The 16,235-nt window shown below is 35.2% G+C and overlaps 1 protein-coding gene across 8 annotated transcripts in view; it reads left to right on the plus strand.

The window, feature by feature from the left end:
* Positions 1 to 16,235, plus strand: part of LCOR (ligand dependent nuclear receptor corepressor) — a 134,311-nt gene that overhangs the window by 93,550 nt on the left and 24,526 nt on the right. Inside the window, exon 8 of one of the 8 annotated variants that reach the window (XM_014785611.2) lies at positions 1,496 to 8,266. The exons of the other annotated variants lie outside the window; for them this stretch is intronic. Within the exon in view, the coding sequence (XP_014641097.1) occupies positions 1,496 to 2,465 (970 nt within the window). The 3' untranslated portion in view covers positions 2,466 to 8,266. Of the gene's footprint in view, positions 1 to 1,495; positions 8,267 to 16,235 lie in introns of those variants that run through there. 8 annotated transcript variants of the gene reach the window in all.

Consider the following 16,235-nt stretch of genomic DNA (forward strand, 5'->3'; position numbering starts at 1 on the left):
TTGCATAATTTACTAATCTTTTTTTCTTAAGCCCTTCTTTTCACTATAGTTTATGCTAGATATAAGTGATCATGGTCCCAAATCATTGGGTCCCATCTATATATCAAAAACTTGAGTTGTGTAATTAAGGACACATGTAGGAGAAGCTTAAGTGCGGTTTGCATAAATGAATCCCTTGCTTAAGATTCACTTTAAACTTGGCCACCAGGTCCATGTATTATATGGTTGAAGTTGCTGTGTTTATCCTTATGAATGGAAAGAGTTTTCTATGTGTTATTGTTTTCTGGAAGACCAGAGCACCGACAGTACCGCCCATCTTTTAGTTGAATATTCATTGTTATCCTTATTATGTTATTTACTGATAACAGCACAGAGTCCCCATAGACTTTTGGAGAACATAGCTGGTTTATCATTATTTCTGCAGAGTTCCACTTTTGTGCCTAGTTAATGTAATTGCTCTCCTTGGGCATGCTTTACCAGTTGCCAGTTTTATCACTGATAATCTTTCTCTATTGTGAAAATGAAAACCTTATGAATTAACTTTGTATAAGTAGTTGACTTTTTAAACATTATTTGAAAGCTATCCACTTAAAATTTCAAAACTGATGTTTGGTATTTGAAGACATTTTTTAACTAAAGGAAACTGCTTCAAAGTTGTGTATGTATCTCTGACAATAATTACTTTGAGTAGAATTTAAGAAACAAAGTTTTGGGGAAAATAAAGGGAAGTTTCTTTAAAGCTTGGATTATTTCAAATGGAGAATCAGTGGTACTCATATATCTGCAAGTAATAGTATTTTAAAAGGAAGAAGTGTGGTAAGTTATAACATGATGGGTATTTTGGTTTGTTTTGGTTTGGGGTTTTTTCCCCCTTGGGGCTAGTAGCCATATTTTTTTTTTCCCAAGCAAGAAAGAAATGTTATTTGGAATTGTTTGATTTTTGATCATGAACATCAACTTGTTTGTGGGATAAATGATCGATTATCTATGGGTTCCACCAATGTAAATGTTTCCAGTTTTATAGCTGGTTGTCATGAATGTTGAATATGTTGCATTACAATAAATAATTTGGCTTACTCTTTTATTACTGTACTTGTTTAGTGGTAACGTCACATTGGTAACACAATTCTGTGTAGAACTATGGAGACTTGATGATTACTTTGTAATTAATAATTAAGGTGCTATTTTCAGACAGTTGCGCGAAACTTTTTCTCCGAAAATTTGTGAACCCAACCAGAGACCAGCTGACAGGTTTAATTTTTCTTTGCCCAAAAAGCTCCTGGTTTTTTTTTTCTTTTTTTCTTTTCTTTTTTTGTGAACAAGTTTTAAAACTAACTGCTGAGACTATTTTTTTTTTTAATTTTAGAGAAAAATAAATAAATAACACAAAGTGATGTTACCCAAGCAAGGCCTTCTAATAAAGGAGTGGTCCCCTCACCCACCCCTCCCTACCTGTGCAAGTCCTGCTCACATCAGTTTCCTTCCATCCAATTAGGCGACCTGGGAGACCCAGCCAGTACCGCCCGGACGGACTTCGGAGTGGTGATGGGGTACCTCCAAGAAGCTTACAGGATGGAACCAGGGAAGGTTTTGGACACTCCACATCACTCAAAGTTCCATTGGCTCGATCCCTGCAGATTAGTGAAGAACTACTGAGCAGAAACCAATTGTCCACAGCTGCCAGCCTTGGACCATCTGGATTACAGAATCATGGACAACACTTAATATTATCCAGGGAAGCCTCTTGGGCAAAACCACATTATGAGTTCAACCTCAGTCGTATGAAGTTCAGGGGAAATGGTGCACTCAGCAACATCAGTGACCTTCCTTTTCTTGCAGAAAACTCTGCCTTTCCAAAAATGGCACTTCAAGCAAAACAAGATGGAAAAAAGGATGCGAGCCATTCATCTCCTGTAGATTTAAAGATACCACAAGTTCGAGGAATGGATCTTTCTTGGGAGTCTCGCACTGGTGATCAGTACAGCTATAGCTCTTTGGTAATGGGTTCACAAACGGAGAGCGCGCTTAGTAAAAAATTAAGGGCTATTCTTCCAAAACAAAATAGGAAAAGCATGTTAGATGCTGGACCCGATTCTTGGGGCTCAGATGCTGAGCAGTCTACCTCTGGACAGCCATATCCCACATCGGATCAAGAAGGAGACCCTGGCTCCAAGCAGCCTCGGAAGAAAAGAGGGCGTTACAGACAGTACAACAGTGAGATACTGGAGGAAGCAATCTCAGTGGTTATGAGTGGAAAAATGAGTGTTTCCAAAGCTCAGAGTATTTATGGGATTCCCCACAGTACACTGGAGTACAAAGTAAAAGAGAGGCTGGGCACTTTGAAAAACCCTCCAAAGAAAAAGATGAAATTAATGAGGTCGGAGGGGCCAGATGTTTCTGTAAAGATTGAATTAGATCCCCAGGGAGAGGCAGCACAAAGTGCAAATGAATCAAAAAACGATTAGGAATACTATAGAGTGCCAATTACTGTACAAACTGGGTGAGCACTACTGCATTGTTCAACTATCATTGCTTGCACCTAACTTCACTTACTGTGACACTTGTTTCTTTGCATATTTTGCATTGACTTGTGTGTACAGAGGTGAAAGGTGCATTCTGAATGTTGCATATTTTAAAATTTTCATGTGCAGTATGGCTCGGGATATTGTTTGGCCTTTTGCATGTTTCTCTACAAAAGAGAATTGAGTTACCTCACAGAGAACAGATACATGGAAGTGGACTCCTTGCCTGTAGAGCCTGCATGCTTTTCTTTCTTTCCTTTTTTTCTTAAGTTATATTTGCCTTTATTTATTAAAAAAAAAAGGCCCCCTTTTAGAAACCACCTCTGTCATACTGGGAGCTTTATCATTACAAATTGGAAAGCCATCTTATAAAATTATTCATGTTTTTTCTTCTACGATTAAACTAAATGAAGGATTAAACTAAAGAAAAAACTCTTAAGAACAATGAACCTTTAAGAAATTTGGTTATTCAGTGATAAATAATTATTTGGGTCAACTTACATTCTATGATTTTCTTCTCACTATTAAATTTGCTTAACAAATTAGCAGTCTATTTAGTGCTCACCCAGAGGGGAAGGAGGTGGAAAATGTGCACACACTACCTTCAGAAATGTTTCAGTTAATTACTTTGTAACACTACCTTTGCTGTAATTTCATTTGGGATTTTCTAAGGGTAGAATTCGGTCTCACCAACATGTGAGGATGTAGCCTTATCTCATGGAGGACGAGCTCCGTTCTTAACTCAGGAGCGGTCAGGGTACATTACATAAAACAATAGAGGATGCCTCATTTTAGCAAACTAAGTTTCTTTGTATTCTTAAATCCTTTTACAGATTTGATCATGTGCTAATTAATGACTGAATACCACTAGTTTAAAATATTCAAGATCTGTTTATTGGGGAATGGGAGAAATGTGTATAAGTAATTATAATATTACAAAAGTGGTATCTAGATTTTACAGCCTCAGTAGTCTGCCCAAATATCCACATGAACGAAGGATCCATGTTTGTGGTGAGAGAAAAAAAAAACCACCTCAAGGTAACCTAGTATGATTTAGGTTGCATTTCAGTTCTAACAATAATTCAATCAGAAATCAAGCTCATCAGAGTTTCTTTTTTAACCAATCCAGATACTAGTACGAGGAGGGAGGGGTCGGTTTTTAGTTTTTATTTAATGTGTAGCTTTGAAATTTTTTTTTCTTTTTTTGGCATCCTACATAATATCCCCTTCTTCACTTTTTCTGATTTTTATGGTTGTTTAGCACACAGTTCAGGACGTTTCAGATCATGTTTGTACAAACACTCCTTGAAGAATATCTAAGCTTTTTTTTGAGATGGGTTTTTAAAATTATAGTAATTAAGTTTGGAACGTTTATTTTCTACAATTTTTTGCAAGAATAAAGCCCAGGAAATTTAATTTTGCATTGTGACCAAATTAAAATTACTGTTTGTGCAAAACAAAATCCACACCACATACACCCTGTATATTCTAATCTGCTGAGAAAGGTGGTCACGCCCTTCTAAATGCTTAACCAAAAACAAACCAAAAAAATCATTGGAGTTTTTGTATAAAATAAAATCAAACTTGGAGTGTTAGTTAAATCGAGGCTGATGGTTAACAGTTTGAAGAGAAGTAGGTCCAGATATTCCCAAGGCATATATTCATTCTTGCCTGGAAACTTTGGAGCAGTTAATTAGGCTAAGGATACTTTTCCCTCAGCAACCTATGTGTTCAAAGGTTAGGCACACCATTGCTGTTATTAAAATACATGCACTGCTCATTCTTGACCTAGCCTGGGCTTGGGTTCCTCTTTTGGTTTGGTTATTTTGTGTAGCAGTGTAATCAGTGGCTGACTGAGCCTTTTTCCTCTTAGCTTTCTAGTCTTCTCGACAGAAAAAACAGTTTGGGTTCAGAGTATGTGATTCTGCAATATTTTCTAGCCTAGCTGGAAGTTGCAGTAAAAATACTTTATGAAATGTATGGTTTTCATCTGCAGTTGAAGGAAGTTGTAGAAAGTTTGCTGAAAGCAAAAGGCTAAGCTTATGAAGGAATGCCTCCTTTGTTCCACACTCAGTAATTTGTCACACACAATTAATTGCAGTCATGGTACCTTTTTGCATGATATTTGGGGTATTAAGTAGCCCAAGATTACTGCAAAAACGTCCTTTGAGCAATTAATTTGTGCTTGCTTTTATCCCCTCTCAGAAAGGCATCATTTAAAGGCCCATTTAAAAATCTGGCCCTAAAAGTCCAGCTTTTGTAGAGTTTTACTATTCAGAGAGGTTTAATCCTATGTGGTAGTCTATAAAGTGATGTATGAGTTGAGTTATGTAAATTTTGTCATTGTAGTGTACATGGAGTGATCATTTTACTAACATAAATATTTTCTATGTGTGTTTCAGTGGATGACAATCGAGCAGCAGAAGAATGGTGTGCCTACCCTTTAATGCTGCAGTTTAAATAAGAGAACTTGTATTGTGTCATTTCAGATTGTAGGCTGAGAGTTGTAAATAGTGAAAATTTGAGTACTTCTATTATTTGTTTTGGTTAGAAAGTGAATTTAAAAAACAAACCAAACTCTAAACTTTTCTCAGATTAAAAGTCCTGAGACCTGAAGATTGTAATATTCATGTCTGTGAAGCTTTTAAACATTACACTTGAGATCAGTCATGACTTGATATTCAGGTAAATTTTCTTTTCCAAGAAGCTTTTGAATAAGCATATTTCCTCCAAAGGTCGGTCGGTCTCTCTCTCTCTTGTTTTTCTTTTTTGAGTGTAGATTATTTTAAAGCACTAATTGCATTACATTGGTAACTGCAATATAAAATAGCCATTATTGTTTTGTGAAGCATGGTTGAAATTAGATAGTGGTCCCTTTTAAATTTCATGAGCCTCTCAAAAAAAAAAAACTTTAAAAAAATACAGAAAGCTGCTGAATATTTCAAAAGATATATATTTTACCTTATTGTAGGTTTTGTAAAGTTAGTTTGTAATATTCAGGTGCACTTTTAATGTTCAATTTTGTGTTCAGAGTTCCATTATACCATGTATTTCTCGGAGGTGGCTCATCACATGGCTGGCTGTCAGTTTTGGTGCCGCAGTGATCCCTTAATATTTGATTTCTCTCTTGATTTGCCACTATTCTGTATTGGCACTTTCAGTGTAGATATTCTAGTTTGGGGACGTCCTCATAAATGTGTAACAGAGATTGGTCTATTCGCATGCTTAATTTCTGCTACTCAGAGTTTTGCATGGCCTGAACAACAGTTGACCATTTTTGTGGTATGGGAAAGTATAGTTCACAACTGTCTTTGTCACAAAAGCCTTTCTCCTTGCATTTTCCAGTAGGCAGATGATGACATTACTCAAACTATATGATATTAGTCTCCTAACTAATGTTAGGAGATAATGTATTTAAAGTCAGTTCTTTCATTTTTTATGAGAAAACATTGATATTATAGAGTAGATAAGCTATGGCACTATAAAAATCAAGAACACTGAATAATTCTGTGGAAGGATATCTAGTTGGTATTTTTATCATTAGCTTTCTCATTTTTGAGACAGGAGAGTCATCAAGCTTGACAACAATGTAATGTATTATATTACTTTGTTCATTAGGCTTACAAGTGACTCTGAACTATGTTTGTGATGAGCTATACACTTTTTCTGTTCCCCAAATACCGTGAAGGACAAGGTCTCTCTTTCAGGAAAAATAATTTATATTTGTGTATAATACTTTTTAATATTAAGTTTGTTGTTATTCTGAAGTTTAGATGTTGCTTGATAAACCTTTGCTGCAGCAGATCATGAATATGAGTAAGGCTTTGTGTGATAATAGGGGTCCTTATGTGAAGTTAATTACTGTTCAGTTCTGGTGAGCAAGCTCAACAAGTGTGAAGTGTGTATTAGCTTTATTTGGTACACTTTTACTTTACAATATTGAAGTGCTTTTAGAACTCTAGTTATCTTATATAAACCATTACCTCAACCAATTGGCATTTCCATTCCCCAACATTTTACCTGAGCTATATGGCATCAGATAGTAAAACAATAAGGCACAATGAGAAGTTTAGTTCCCAATTTTCTGGAGAGAACTCTAAATTAGGCTAAAAATGACTACCTGCAAAGGCCCATATCATAACTACCTTCTGTCATTAGGCAGTACGCAGCAATCTTTGAGCTGCTAGTGAGCTGTCTGTGTGTTCTCCCCCTGTCCCAAGTAAGCACATGGTGCGAGGCCTGGTTCTAACTGTTTGTGATTCTCTTACGTTTCATTGACCCATAATCTGATCCATGATAGTGAAGCTTGGATTCAGTTAATTATTTTTATAAAACAAATAAATGAGTCAACCCAATGTCAGAACCTGAAATTATCTTGAGTAGTTAGAGCAGACATATGACAGTTCAGTGTCATTTTCTTTAAGAGCTGTTATCCCTGTAGATTTAATTTTGAAACCACAGATTTTTGCTTTTGTAATTTTATTTCTTTGACTAAATGCCAGAGGTTGTTTTCATATGAACCACCCTTATCTATATATTCAGGTTGCTGTCATTGGTGATAGAATATGGCAATAGACTGAATTGCTCTGCTTAATCTTTTATGGGAGACATTATAGGAGACATTGAAGTTATAAATTTTTACTTTCATGAAGATATCAAAGATTGTTTTCCTTGCTACCTTTCCATTATAATTAGATCTTCATTAATACTATGGTCAGGCCAGTATTATTAAAAACTTAACGGCTTTAGCCAAACAGCCCAGTTAGGAGACTATTAAGTTATATAGGAATTTTTTTAAAGATCTGATTGCTTTCAAACTCTGCTGAAAAGGAAACAAGTGTAATTGTGGTACAAAGAATGCAGACCTCCAAAGTCTTCTTAGTTTTTCTGGATTCGTTCTGTCCCTGAGACTTGAGTAGGATTTGTGAACATGGTGACTGAAGGGAAAATAGAGGAAATTCTTTGCATATCCTCTGTCTCTTATTCCCAGATAAACTCACAGTTGTCTTTTAAAGAAGCAGACGTTAGCCCTGTAGCTGTGTGCCCTAAGTGTTATGAAGAAGATTGGGGAGAGAAGTGGGAAGTAGTATGGGAAAGTATGTAGACTTGAGAAAAGGCTAAAAATTCTGTCCTACTATACTAAAAATGAGTCACAGGATAGATAACGTGGTTAAAGTTGGGCCATCTTTATTTGATAGTCAGAAAAATCTTTTAGATTGAAAATGAGAATCAAGGCTAATTAATGTTGACTGGTCAAAAAAATAAAACATGAGTTAATTCTGCAACTGTTTGGGGGGTAATTTTAAGGTTTCCGGTTCATTTAGAGCTGTATCAATAAAAGCCGAAAAGCAAGCACTTTTAGTTAATCATAGATTTATTGGATGTAGCAAATATTATAATCATAATTATACATCTTTATTGTTTGAATATGGAAATGAACTCTTTACGCCATCTTGAACTGTCATTGAACAGGCTCAAGATGATCTTTTCAACACTGGAAATGACCCTACACACATACCAAAAAAATCGAAAGCAGTAAGACATATTTGAAGATCCATACCTCTTAGACTTTTTAGATTTGTCTTGGAAAAGAATTTATGAACCTGTAACCAGTATTAGTGCAGTCTTGGGTTCCTTGTTCTGCATAATTGCACCCTTTCTCAGGTATGTCCTGAAAACATAAATTTTAAAATAATCTCTTTAGAGATTAGATTCTCAGTGGATAGTGTGTAAGGGGACTGGGGGAGGGGGGTGTGGGGTTGGACACAGGACACTGACACAGTAGAGCAGGGATTTTTAACATTCAATAGCCAAATAGAATTTCAATCTAGAGTATGTTCACCCCCTCAGAATGGTGAAACAACATCTATTATTTGGTAAATACCCGGTGCTACACTCCTAAAAGTCTTTTCTTTCATCCAGGTGACTTTTTTTTCCTGCTTGGTGGAAGGGTAAATATTAAACTTTACTGTCATTAGGAAAGCACTTGTCCGAAATGTTTAAAGTACTAGAAAAGGGATAATTCAGCACTTTTTCTGTTACAACACTAAAGTCTTAATTTATCTTCAGAGTCTTAGGTACTGTAAGTTTTAGGGTGATTATTTAAAATTATAAAACATATTACGTAATATGGGGTCAGATCACATTAATATAAATAATTCTTGTCTTATTAAAAAAAGACAATAACATTTTGTACCTTTCAAGCAATTCCAAGTGATTTCCTCATTTTCCCCATTTCGTTAAGCATTTCAGGCTTAAGAATTTGGAATTTGAGAGGAGGTGAGGGGAAAATTCCCCAAAATGAAAAGTTGTGTCAGACCATTTTAGAAAAATGAATCACTAGGAAAATGGGTAGGGATTCTCTCTCCCTTTAAGTCTTCAGGGAATGAGCAGTGTTTAGAATCTTTGGCTGAAATTCAAGCCTTTTTACTGTGTAAATTTTTAATATTAATTCACTGACATGCTTTTTACATCAGAGGACTGAAAATGGATCTTAATGTTTTTAAGTTGTGGAAGGGTATATTTCTAAAATGAGGGGGGGTTAATTAACTAGGTTAGTATACCAGCATTAGTAAGTTTAAGGAATTTTAGTATGTAATAGCAAAGTGTTTGATTAAAAATCTAATCCTATATTGCTAGTCGAAATTAGTTACATTCTGATCTAGGAAAGATATAGTCATGGATATTGATATGCTGTGCTGTCAGAAAACCAGACTAAGATAGAAACCTTTATCTGACTCCCATATGTTGCTTGTTCTGATGGGATGTATACTTTACAGCAGCTTGTTGCTGCTTTGAGAAGAAATGTATGAACTATACATTTGGAGTGTTTGCATATAATTCTTTATAACCTCCACTTTAAACTGTCAGACATTGGTAGTTTATCAGTCCACACTGCTGAATAAAACTAATTGTTCTTAGGAATCCGACTTGTACACACTGTTTAAAAACCCTCAGGGACGGTTTACACACTATTCTCACTCAATTCAGGTACTTTGATGCTATTCTTAAACCTAACAGTGACTTGTATTTTTCTGTTTTGCTTTTATTTCAACGTGCTGGTAGCACATCTTTGATGAATGTCAACTTAAAAACTCAGTTCAGGTATCCAGGTATAACTCAGCCAAACAGATTTTAAAGCTGCATATAACTCTCCAGCACACGGTGCCTCACACTCTTATAGTGGCATTCTATATATTCAGTTATTACTACTGAGCAGATAATATGGGGGTTCCTGTTAACAGTGTATTTAAAAAAACAAAATGTGCGTAAATGTATAGCCAGCACATGCAAAACACACACACACACGCGCGCACACACTATATATTTTTAAATGCCACTAAAAGCCAGCACAATTAAATGACATTCCTTGCTGCCTCTGTAAACTATAACAGATGCAGTTCCTCCTCAATGTGGCTCTTGCTTCTTCACCATACTACTACTAAATTCAAGCACTGGTCCTTGGGTGTCTGACCTCTACATTCTAGTTTATGCAATGTCTTTAGAGAATTCTGTGCACTGGCCACTGTGATGGAACCATTGGTCCAGGAGTGCTCTGAGTTTATTAGTAGTGATTCTGCCAAAGTTGGTGGTGTAACATGAGTATGTAAATGTCAAAAAATTAGCAGAGGTCTAGGCCTGCATATCAGCAGACGATTTTATCAGTATATTTTGTAGCCTTGAAGTCCTCAGTGACAAGTTTCTTATGATGTGAAGTTCTAATTCTAGTGTTTTAGCCCTTTGCATCTCTAATGTTAAGACTTGTCTACTAGAGGTCTTTATTCTTTAAAACTCCTTTTGTTTTCTGCAGTACTGTCTGTGGTTAACAAAATAGATTATTCCTCTGCTTTAATATTTGATATCTTACAACTAAAAGGAATTCTCCATATATAAAACCCATAGCCTTTGAAGATATGGAATATGGCATCTTTCAGATTTCTAGAAATTCAAGTGTCATGCAACAAAACAGGAACCCCCTTTACTCTTATGGACCTCATTTCAATATACTGTTTACAGTTTGATGGAATTGTATAATTTAATATTTCTCTTGTACTGTAGTTTATATTTATTTACAGATTTTTTTTGTACTGTGTGATTTGAACTTTTTGTTCCTTGCTATGATCAATGTTTATGTAGTAGAGCACTTATGATCACAAATTAAGTTTTTTGGTTTGATTGCACTACATTAAATTTTTTAATACAGTTCTGATTTTTGACTGGACTAAAATAAGCTGTGTCTTAATGTATGTGATGAGTACTTAAAACTTTAATCCATGTGGTCCCCTTTTTTTTGCATTGTATGTCAGAAGCGCTAGTTCTTTCGTGCATGTGTAAGATTTAATGGTTCCATTGTATTATTTGACCATGACATTTTGGAGAAACATTCCCAGCTGTAATGTTGTGTATGGTAGTTCTCACTGGATGCTAGACTTTTCAAAACCACTATTCTTCTAATAAATTTTGTTGTGAAAAACTGTTTTAAAAGCTTGGTTTCTACTTCTTAAGATTTTAATTCTTTTAAAAATCCACAAAAGGGGTAAGATTTTGAAGTGTACTGTAAATGCACATGGTAATCAAAGTTGGTAATTTTTTATGATAAATTCTTTCCAGATGAAGTCTCTTAGATAACTAGAAGTTGCTGCTTCAAAATTGTGCTTCCGTGTTTGGATGCAATACTGCCCTGTAGCTCTGTGCCTTTAGTAATTTGATACTCCTCTACCTCCGTTTTCTTCCTTAGATTATTCACTTAAAAAAAGTATTTTCTGCTAAACAAGATATAATGATATGTTTATAATACCTGCTTGCTGGACTTCGTTTTTCATAATTTTCTTAGAGTAAAACTTTATGCTGGGATTGCTTGCTAAAAAGAATAATGATTTACTAATTTTTGTTTGCTCTTTTCTTGAGGCATAAGTATAAAAGCAACACTGTCAGTCGCCTAAGATTATTATAGTAGTTCTGGTTCTTGGGAGGATGCGGGTGTTTTCTTTTACCAGGACAAATAAAGAACAACATATATGTTGCTCAACATTTATATTGTGGTTTTTAGAAACTAAGTGTATAAAGAAGTTTTGTATTATAAAGTGATCTCTGTTGTAAAGTGGTTAGGGGAACAGCTGGATTATAGTAATAAAGATTAGAAATGAGATCAAAATATTTTAGAAAGCTGCCTTTTCAAGCTCATGATATATGTGTAATTAATGCAGGCTGCTTGAAGTGATTTCTGATCATTTGTAATGGCCTTTGATATTTAAAAATGATGTATTGTTGGTAGTTGCTCTACATTATCTTTCAGTTAATATTTTTTGTCTTATCTCTTTGGCTGTCTAACTATTCCTGCTTTTGGTTCAATGTTTATAATATAGTGTTGGAAATTTTTGTTGGTACTACAGGCTTGTACATTGGTTCACTTGTTCCCCTTAATCAGTTATGCTGCATGTTTGTAGAATATTTTTCTGGAAACCTAATTATTCTTTCTTTGTAAATTTCAAAGCTGTAGCTACTTGTTTCTTGTCATTATCCATTCTAAACTGGTGGCCAGATCAGTGTAGTAGGATTACAATCTAGCAACTCATAAATGAATTTATTTTAGTGATCCAGTTGATATTATCTCTTCAATTGTTGTGAGCTTATTTTTAAAAAGGACTTATTTCTCCTAATCCAGAATTTTCTTCGCTGATTCTGCTGATACTTTGGAATTAATTCAGGGACCCTTATGTCTTATCAAGGTGTAAGAATCGGGGAAATGGAGTGGAAAAATTGGAAAATGGTATAGCTTTCTGCCATTTCCTGAATTGTGGAGTTATTTTTTCCCCCAGGACTGTGAGTTTCCTCCCCAGACACTTGTATTCAAATGTAAAAACATATCCAAGTCATATGATATTAGATTTTGTAGCTGAAGTGAGTGAAAAATCCTTTTCTTTTTTTTAATAGAAATTATTTATTAAGTCACATAGTAGATAACTGTTCTTGTATTCAGAGTGTCCACTTGATCGTTATCTGCATTTTAACACAATTTTATTCATCATACTCAAGCTTATAAGTTTTTGTTCTTTTGGGGGGAAATGGTAGTGTGAGTATCAAACTGCATTTACAACTGGAGTACACAGGCTTGTTTTCAGAGGTTAGTGGAAAAGAAATGTTCCCAAACAAAATATTATTTAAAAAGATTGATCAGTATATAAGTAATAGTTTAATCCATGATTTTGTTAGAGTTCAACTTGGAAAGTAAGTAAAAATATATCAGAATTCATAAGTATTAATTCTTCTGGAGTCTGGAGCTTTTTATAGGCACGTAAGAATACTGTTTCTTGACTAGTAATTTTAAATTGTTAATTGTGCTCTTGCCAACTTTATTTGATCAGCAGTATGGAGTGATAAGGAATTATTTGGTACTTTAAGTTTCTTTCAACTTGGAATACTAGAAAGATCATTTGTTTTTCCATCTGTAAAGTGAGAATATTGGCCTGAATGCTTTTTACACCTTATTGCAACTCTGAGTCTATTAAAAATGCAATTTTATATTAAATGTGAAACAAATACAGTAATTATATCTGTTCGAACATTGAGAAATACAGTAGCAACCCTTTATTGGATAATGCTTACAAACCTTAAGTCTCAACTTTGCATTGCAGCATTTCCTAAAGGAAAAATTAGATCTGAATGTCATTTTAGATGCCTTTTATTTAAAACAAGTCCATTTTGTTAAGTTTTTATTAGGAGCCATATGAATGTGATGATACTTTTGCAAAACTTAGCTTGAGCAGTTACTTTTTATTCTGATTAATTTTAAGGTATATTATTCATAATTTCTATTTCTGTTGTGTGCAGGCTAGTTCTACCATGAGTGTTAGAGCGCAGAGAGTTCTGGGGATCATTGGATATAATCAGTCTCAGTCAGAAACAACCTTTTTTAAGAATACAGATGCTTGGGACCTACACTAGATCCACTGAATCAGTTTACAGTCATGCGTGGCTTAATGATGGGGCTATGTTCTGAGAAATGCATCGTTAGGCGATTTCATCGTTATGCAAACGTCATAGAGTGTACTTACACAAACCTAGGTGGTATAGCCTACTACGCATCTAGGCTATATAGTTCTACTCTTATGGGACCAGTGTTGTATATGCAGTTCGTTGTTGATCAAATGCTACTGTGCAGCATGTGACTATTTAAGAGTGTGAGGCTTGAATGTGTTACATATTTTCAAAATGTGACGCAGGAAGTTGTTTGGTTTGGGTTTTTTTTTCCTTTTTTGGGGAGGGGAATTTTTAGAGTTCATTTATACAGTGAATCTTTTCTAATTGTGGCAAAAGACACATAAGATTAAATTTACCATCTTAACCATTTTTAAGTGTACAGTCAGTAGTGTTAAGTATATTCACATTGTTGTGACCATAAGAGGTTTTGATTAACCCGTTGATTAAACACTCTTGCTCCCATTGTAATCTTTTTTTTTTCTGTTTGGTGAGGAAGACTAGCCCTGAGCTAATATCTATTGCCAATACTCCTCTTTTTGCTGAGGAAGATTGGCCCTGGGCTAACATCCGTGCCCCTCTTCCTCTACTTGATATGTGAGACGCCTGCTACGGCATGGCTTGATAAGCGGTGCATGGGTCCATGCCCAGGATCTGAACCTGCAAACCCCAGGCTGCCGAAGTGCAGTGTGCAAACTTAAGCACTATGCCACCGGGCCAGCCCCTTTCGTTTTTTAAATGAAACAAAAAAAGGAACGTGGAGGAGTTTTAAGGGACTTGCCCTCCTCACGTAATAAGTTGCCCTTGATACTCATGATTCCAAACCATTGGGCTTATCTCTATACCACTTTGGCATTCTTGACTAAACCTAGAATTAGAATGAGGGGTTTTATCTACTACTAATTTTCTTTTAGATTCACTTTTAACTAATTAAATTTCAACTATTAATTTAGTTTCACTCTTGAATGAACTTACATTGCTTTTTAGGAAGAGAATTAAATCTATATTATGAAATTACCAGTAAAGAAATTATGTTTGAAGGATATAAAACTGCATTGTTAAACAGAAGTCAGCCTTGTTGACTCAGTGTTGGAAGAGGTGAATCTTGAAGAGTAGGTAAGGCATAGAAAGGAGAGGAGAGACTATCCAAGTTTAAAAGACAGAATTTGACGGACCTGTCTTTACCCCACCCTTCTACTTTCCTAGTACGTGATCTTGAGCAAGTTATTGAACCTTTATGAGCCTCAGTTTTCTTATCCATAAAAGGGGGTTTATACTACCCACCTCAGAGATCTACTCTGAGGCTTAAATGAGATTCTGTATGTAAAATACTTAGCACTGTGTCCAGGCTCTTTACAAGTGCTCAGTGAGTGAAAGCTAGGAGTGAAAGCACCTGGCAGGAGTTAATTTAGTGTTAGGGTTAGAGAGAGAGAGAAAATCACATGAAAAGTTGTGGAGGAAGCTGTTTATGTTGATTAGAACTTTGAAATTGAGACGGATGAATTTATATTAGACTGGGACACTGGGCAGCCAGTCTTGTTTTAACTCTTCAGTCAGACATAAAAATGTTGGAACTACGACTGAAACCTGGAATGCTGCCTTTCTGCATTTCTTGGTCCTGTTACAGGGGAACATTATCAAACTGTTAATCATTCTTCATTTCTTTTCAAAGACTAAGGGTAAAAGTTGGGAAATTAGAAGATGTTTAAGATTAAATATTATAAATTTATGTAGATTTATTTTGCATTTCCATTGTATATGAGATTTTTATATATTCAAGGTTGAAATTTTACATGCTTTGTAGATTTTTCTTTTTACTTGGTGGTGGAGTTTGAATAACAAAATGTAAGAACTAAGTGTGGGGATGTGTGCATGCATATGTGTTTAATCATCAGACCTTTAGTTTTCCAATGAAAGAATTTGGGGAATCCTCTGCATATTGAATGTGATTTTAGTTAACACTCTTATCAGATGGGAGTTCTGCTCATTTCAAACAGATCATAGCTAGCATGGTTTAGAGGTGTTCATTCCAGTGTCTGTTAAATTGACTTGAGACATTTTTGCTAGGAAAATGTGTCGGTGTAACTTTAGCTAGAGAGATGGATTAAAAAGAAAATAACCAGGATAGCAGATTGTTATGAGGTGCTAGGAATTGGTGAGTCTGTGTGGACCAGTTTTTCAAACTGCATCAACCAGTTGTGACCTATTAATCGGTTGTAAGATCAAGTTAGTGGGTCCTAACCACCATTTTAAAAAGAAAAAGAGAATCAGAGTACGTAGCATACAGTAAGGATAAAGACTATTTCATTGAAATTTGCGTGTCATCATACACATACAAATTGGGGTATATGTACTGGGTGTACTGGGTCACTTTGTAAAAAGTGCTTCTTGTTCTGGGTTGCGGTCAGAAACTCTAATGGCTTTGGAAAACCAATATGTAAACCATAACTTTTCATCCCAGTTATTCTGGTACCTTGAAGAGCATACTAGCAACCTCCTGTGTGCTTATAGTTAGTAGCCTATACTGCTACTGTCTGACCTTCAAAATTCCTTTCTCTGTTTCCCTCCCTTGTTGATTTGAACTCATTTTCATTGAAAGCTTATTCTTTTCGCTTCTGATTATATGTCAAAATGTTTCTTCTGCCCTTTTCAATTCCCTTGAAAAAATGTCTTAGGAAAATTATTTTCACTACATAGTAATTTATTTCGTTAGTTTATTCATCACTTACTTACGCC

This window comes from Ceratotherium simum, chromosome 6 (assembly GCF_057802395.1).
Source record: "Ceratotherium simum simum isolate JZ-2026a chromosome 6, ASM5780239v1, whole genome shotgun sequence".
In the NCBI taxonomy this organism is placed as follows: domain Eukaryota; kingdom Metazoa; phylum Chordata; class Mammalia; order Perissodactyla; family Rhinocerotidae; genus Ceratotherium; species Ceratotherium simum.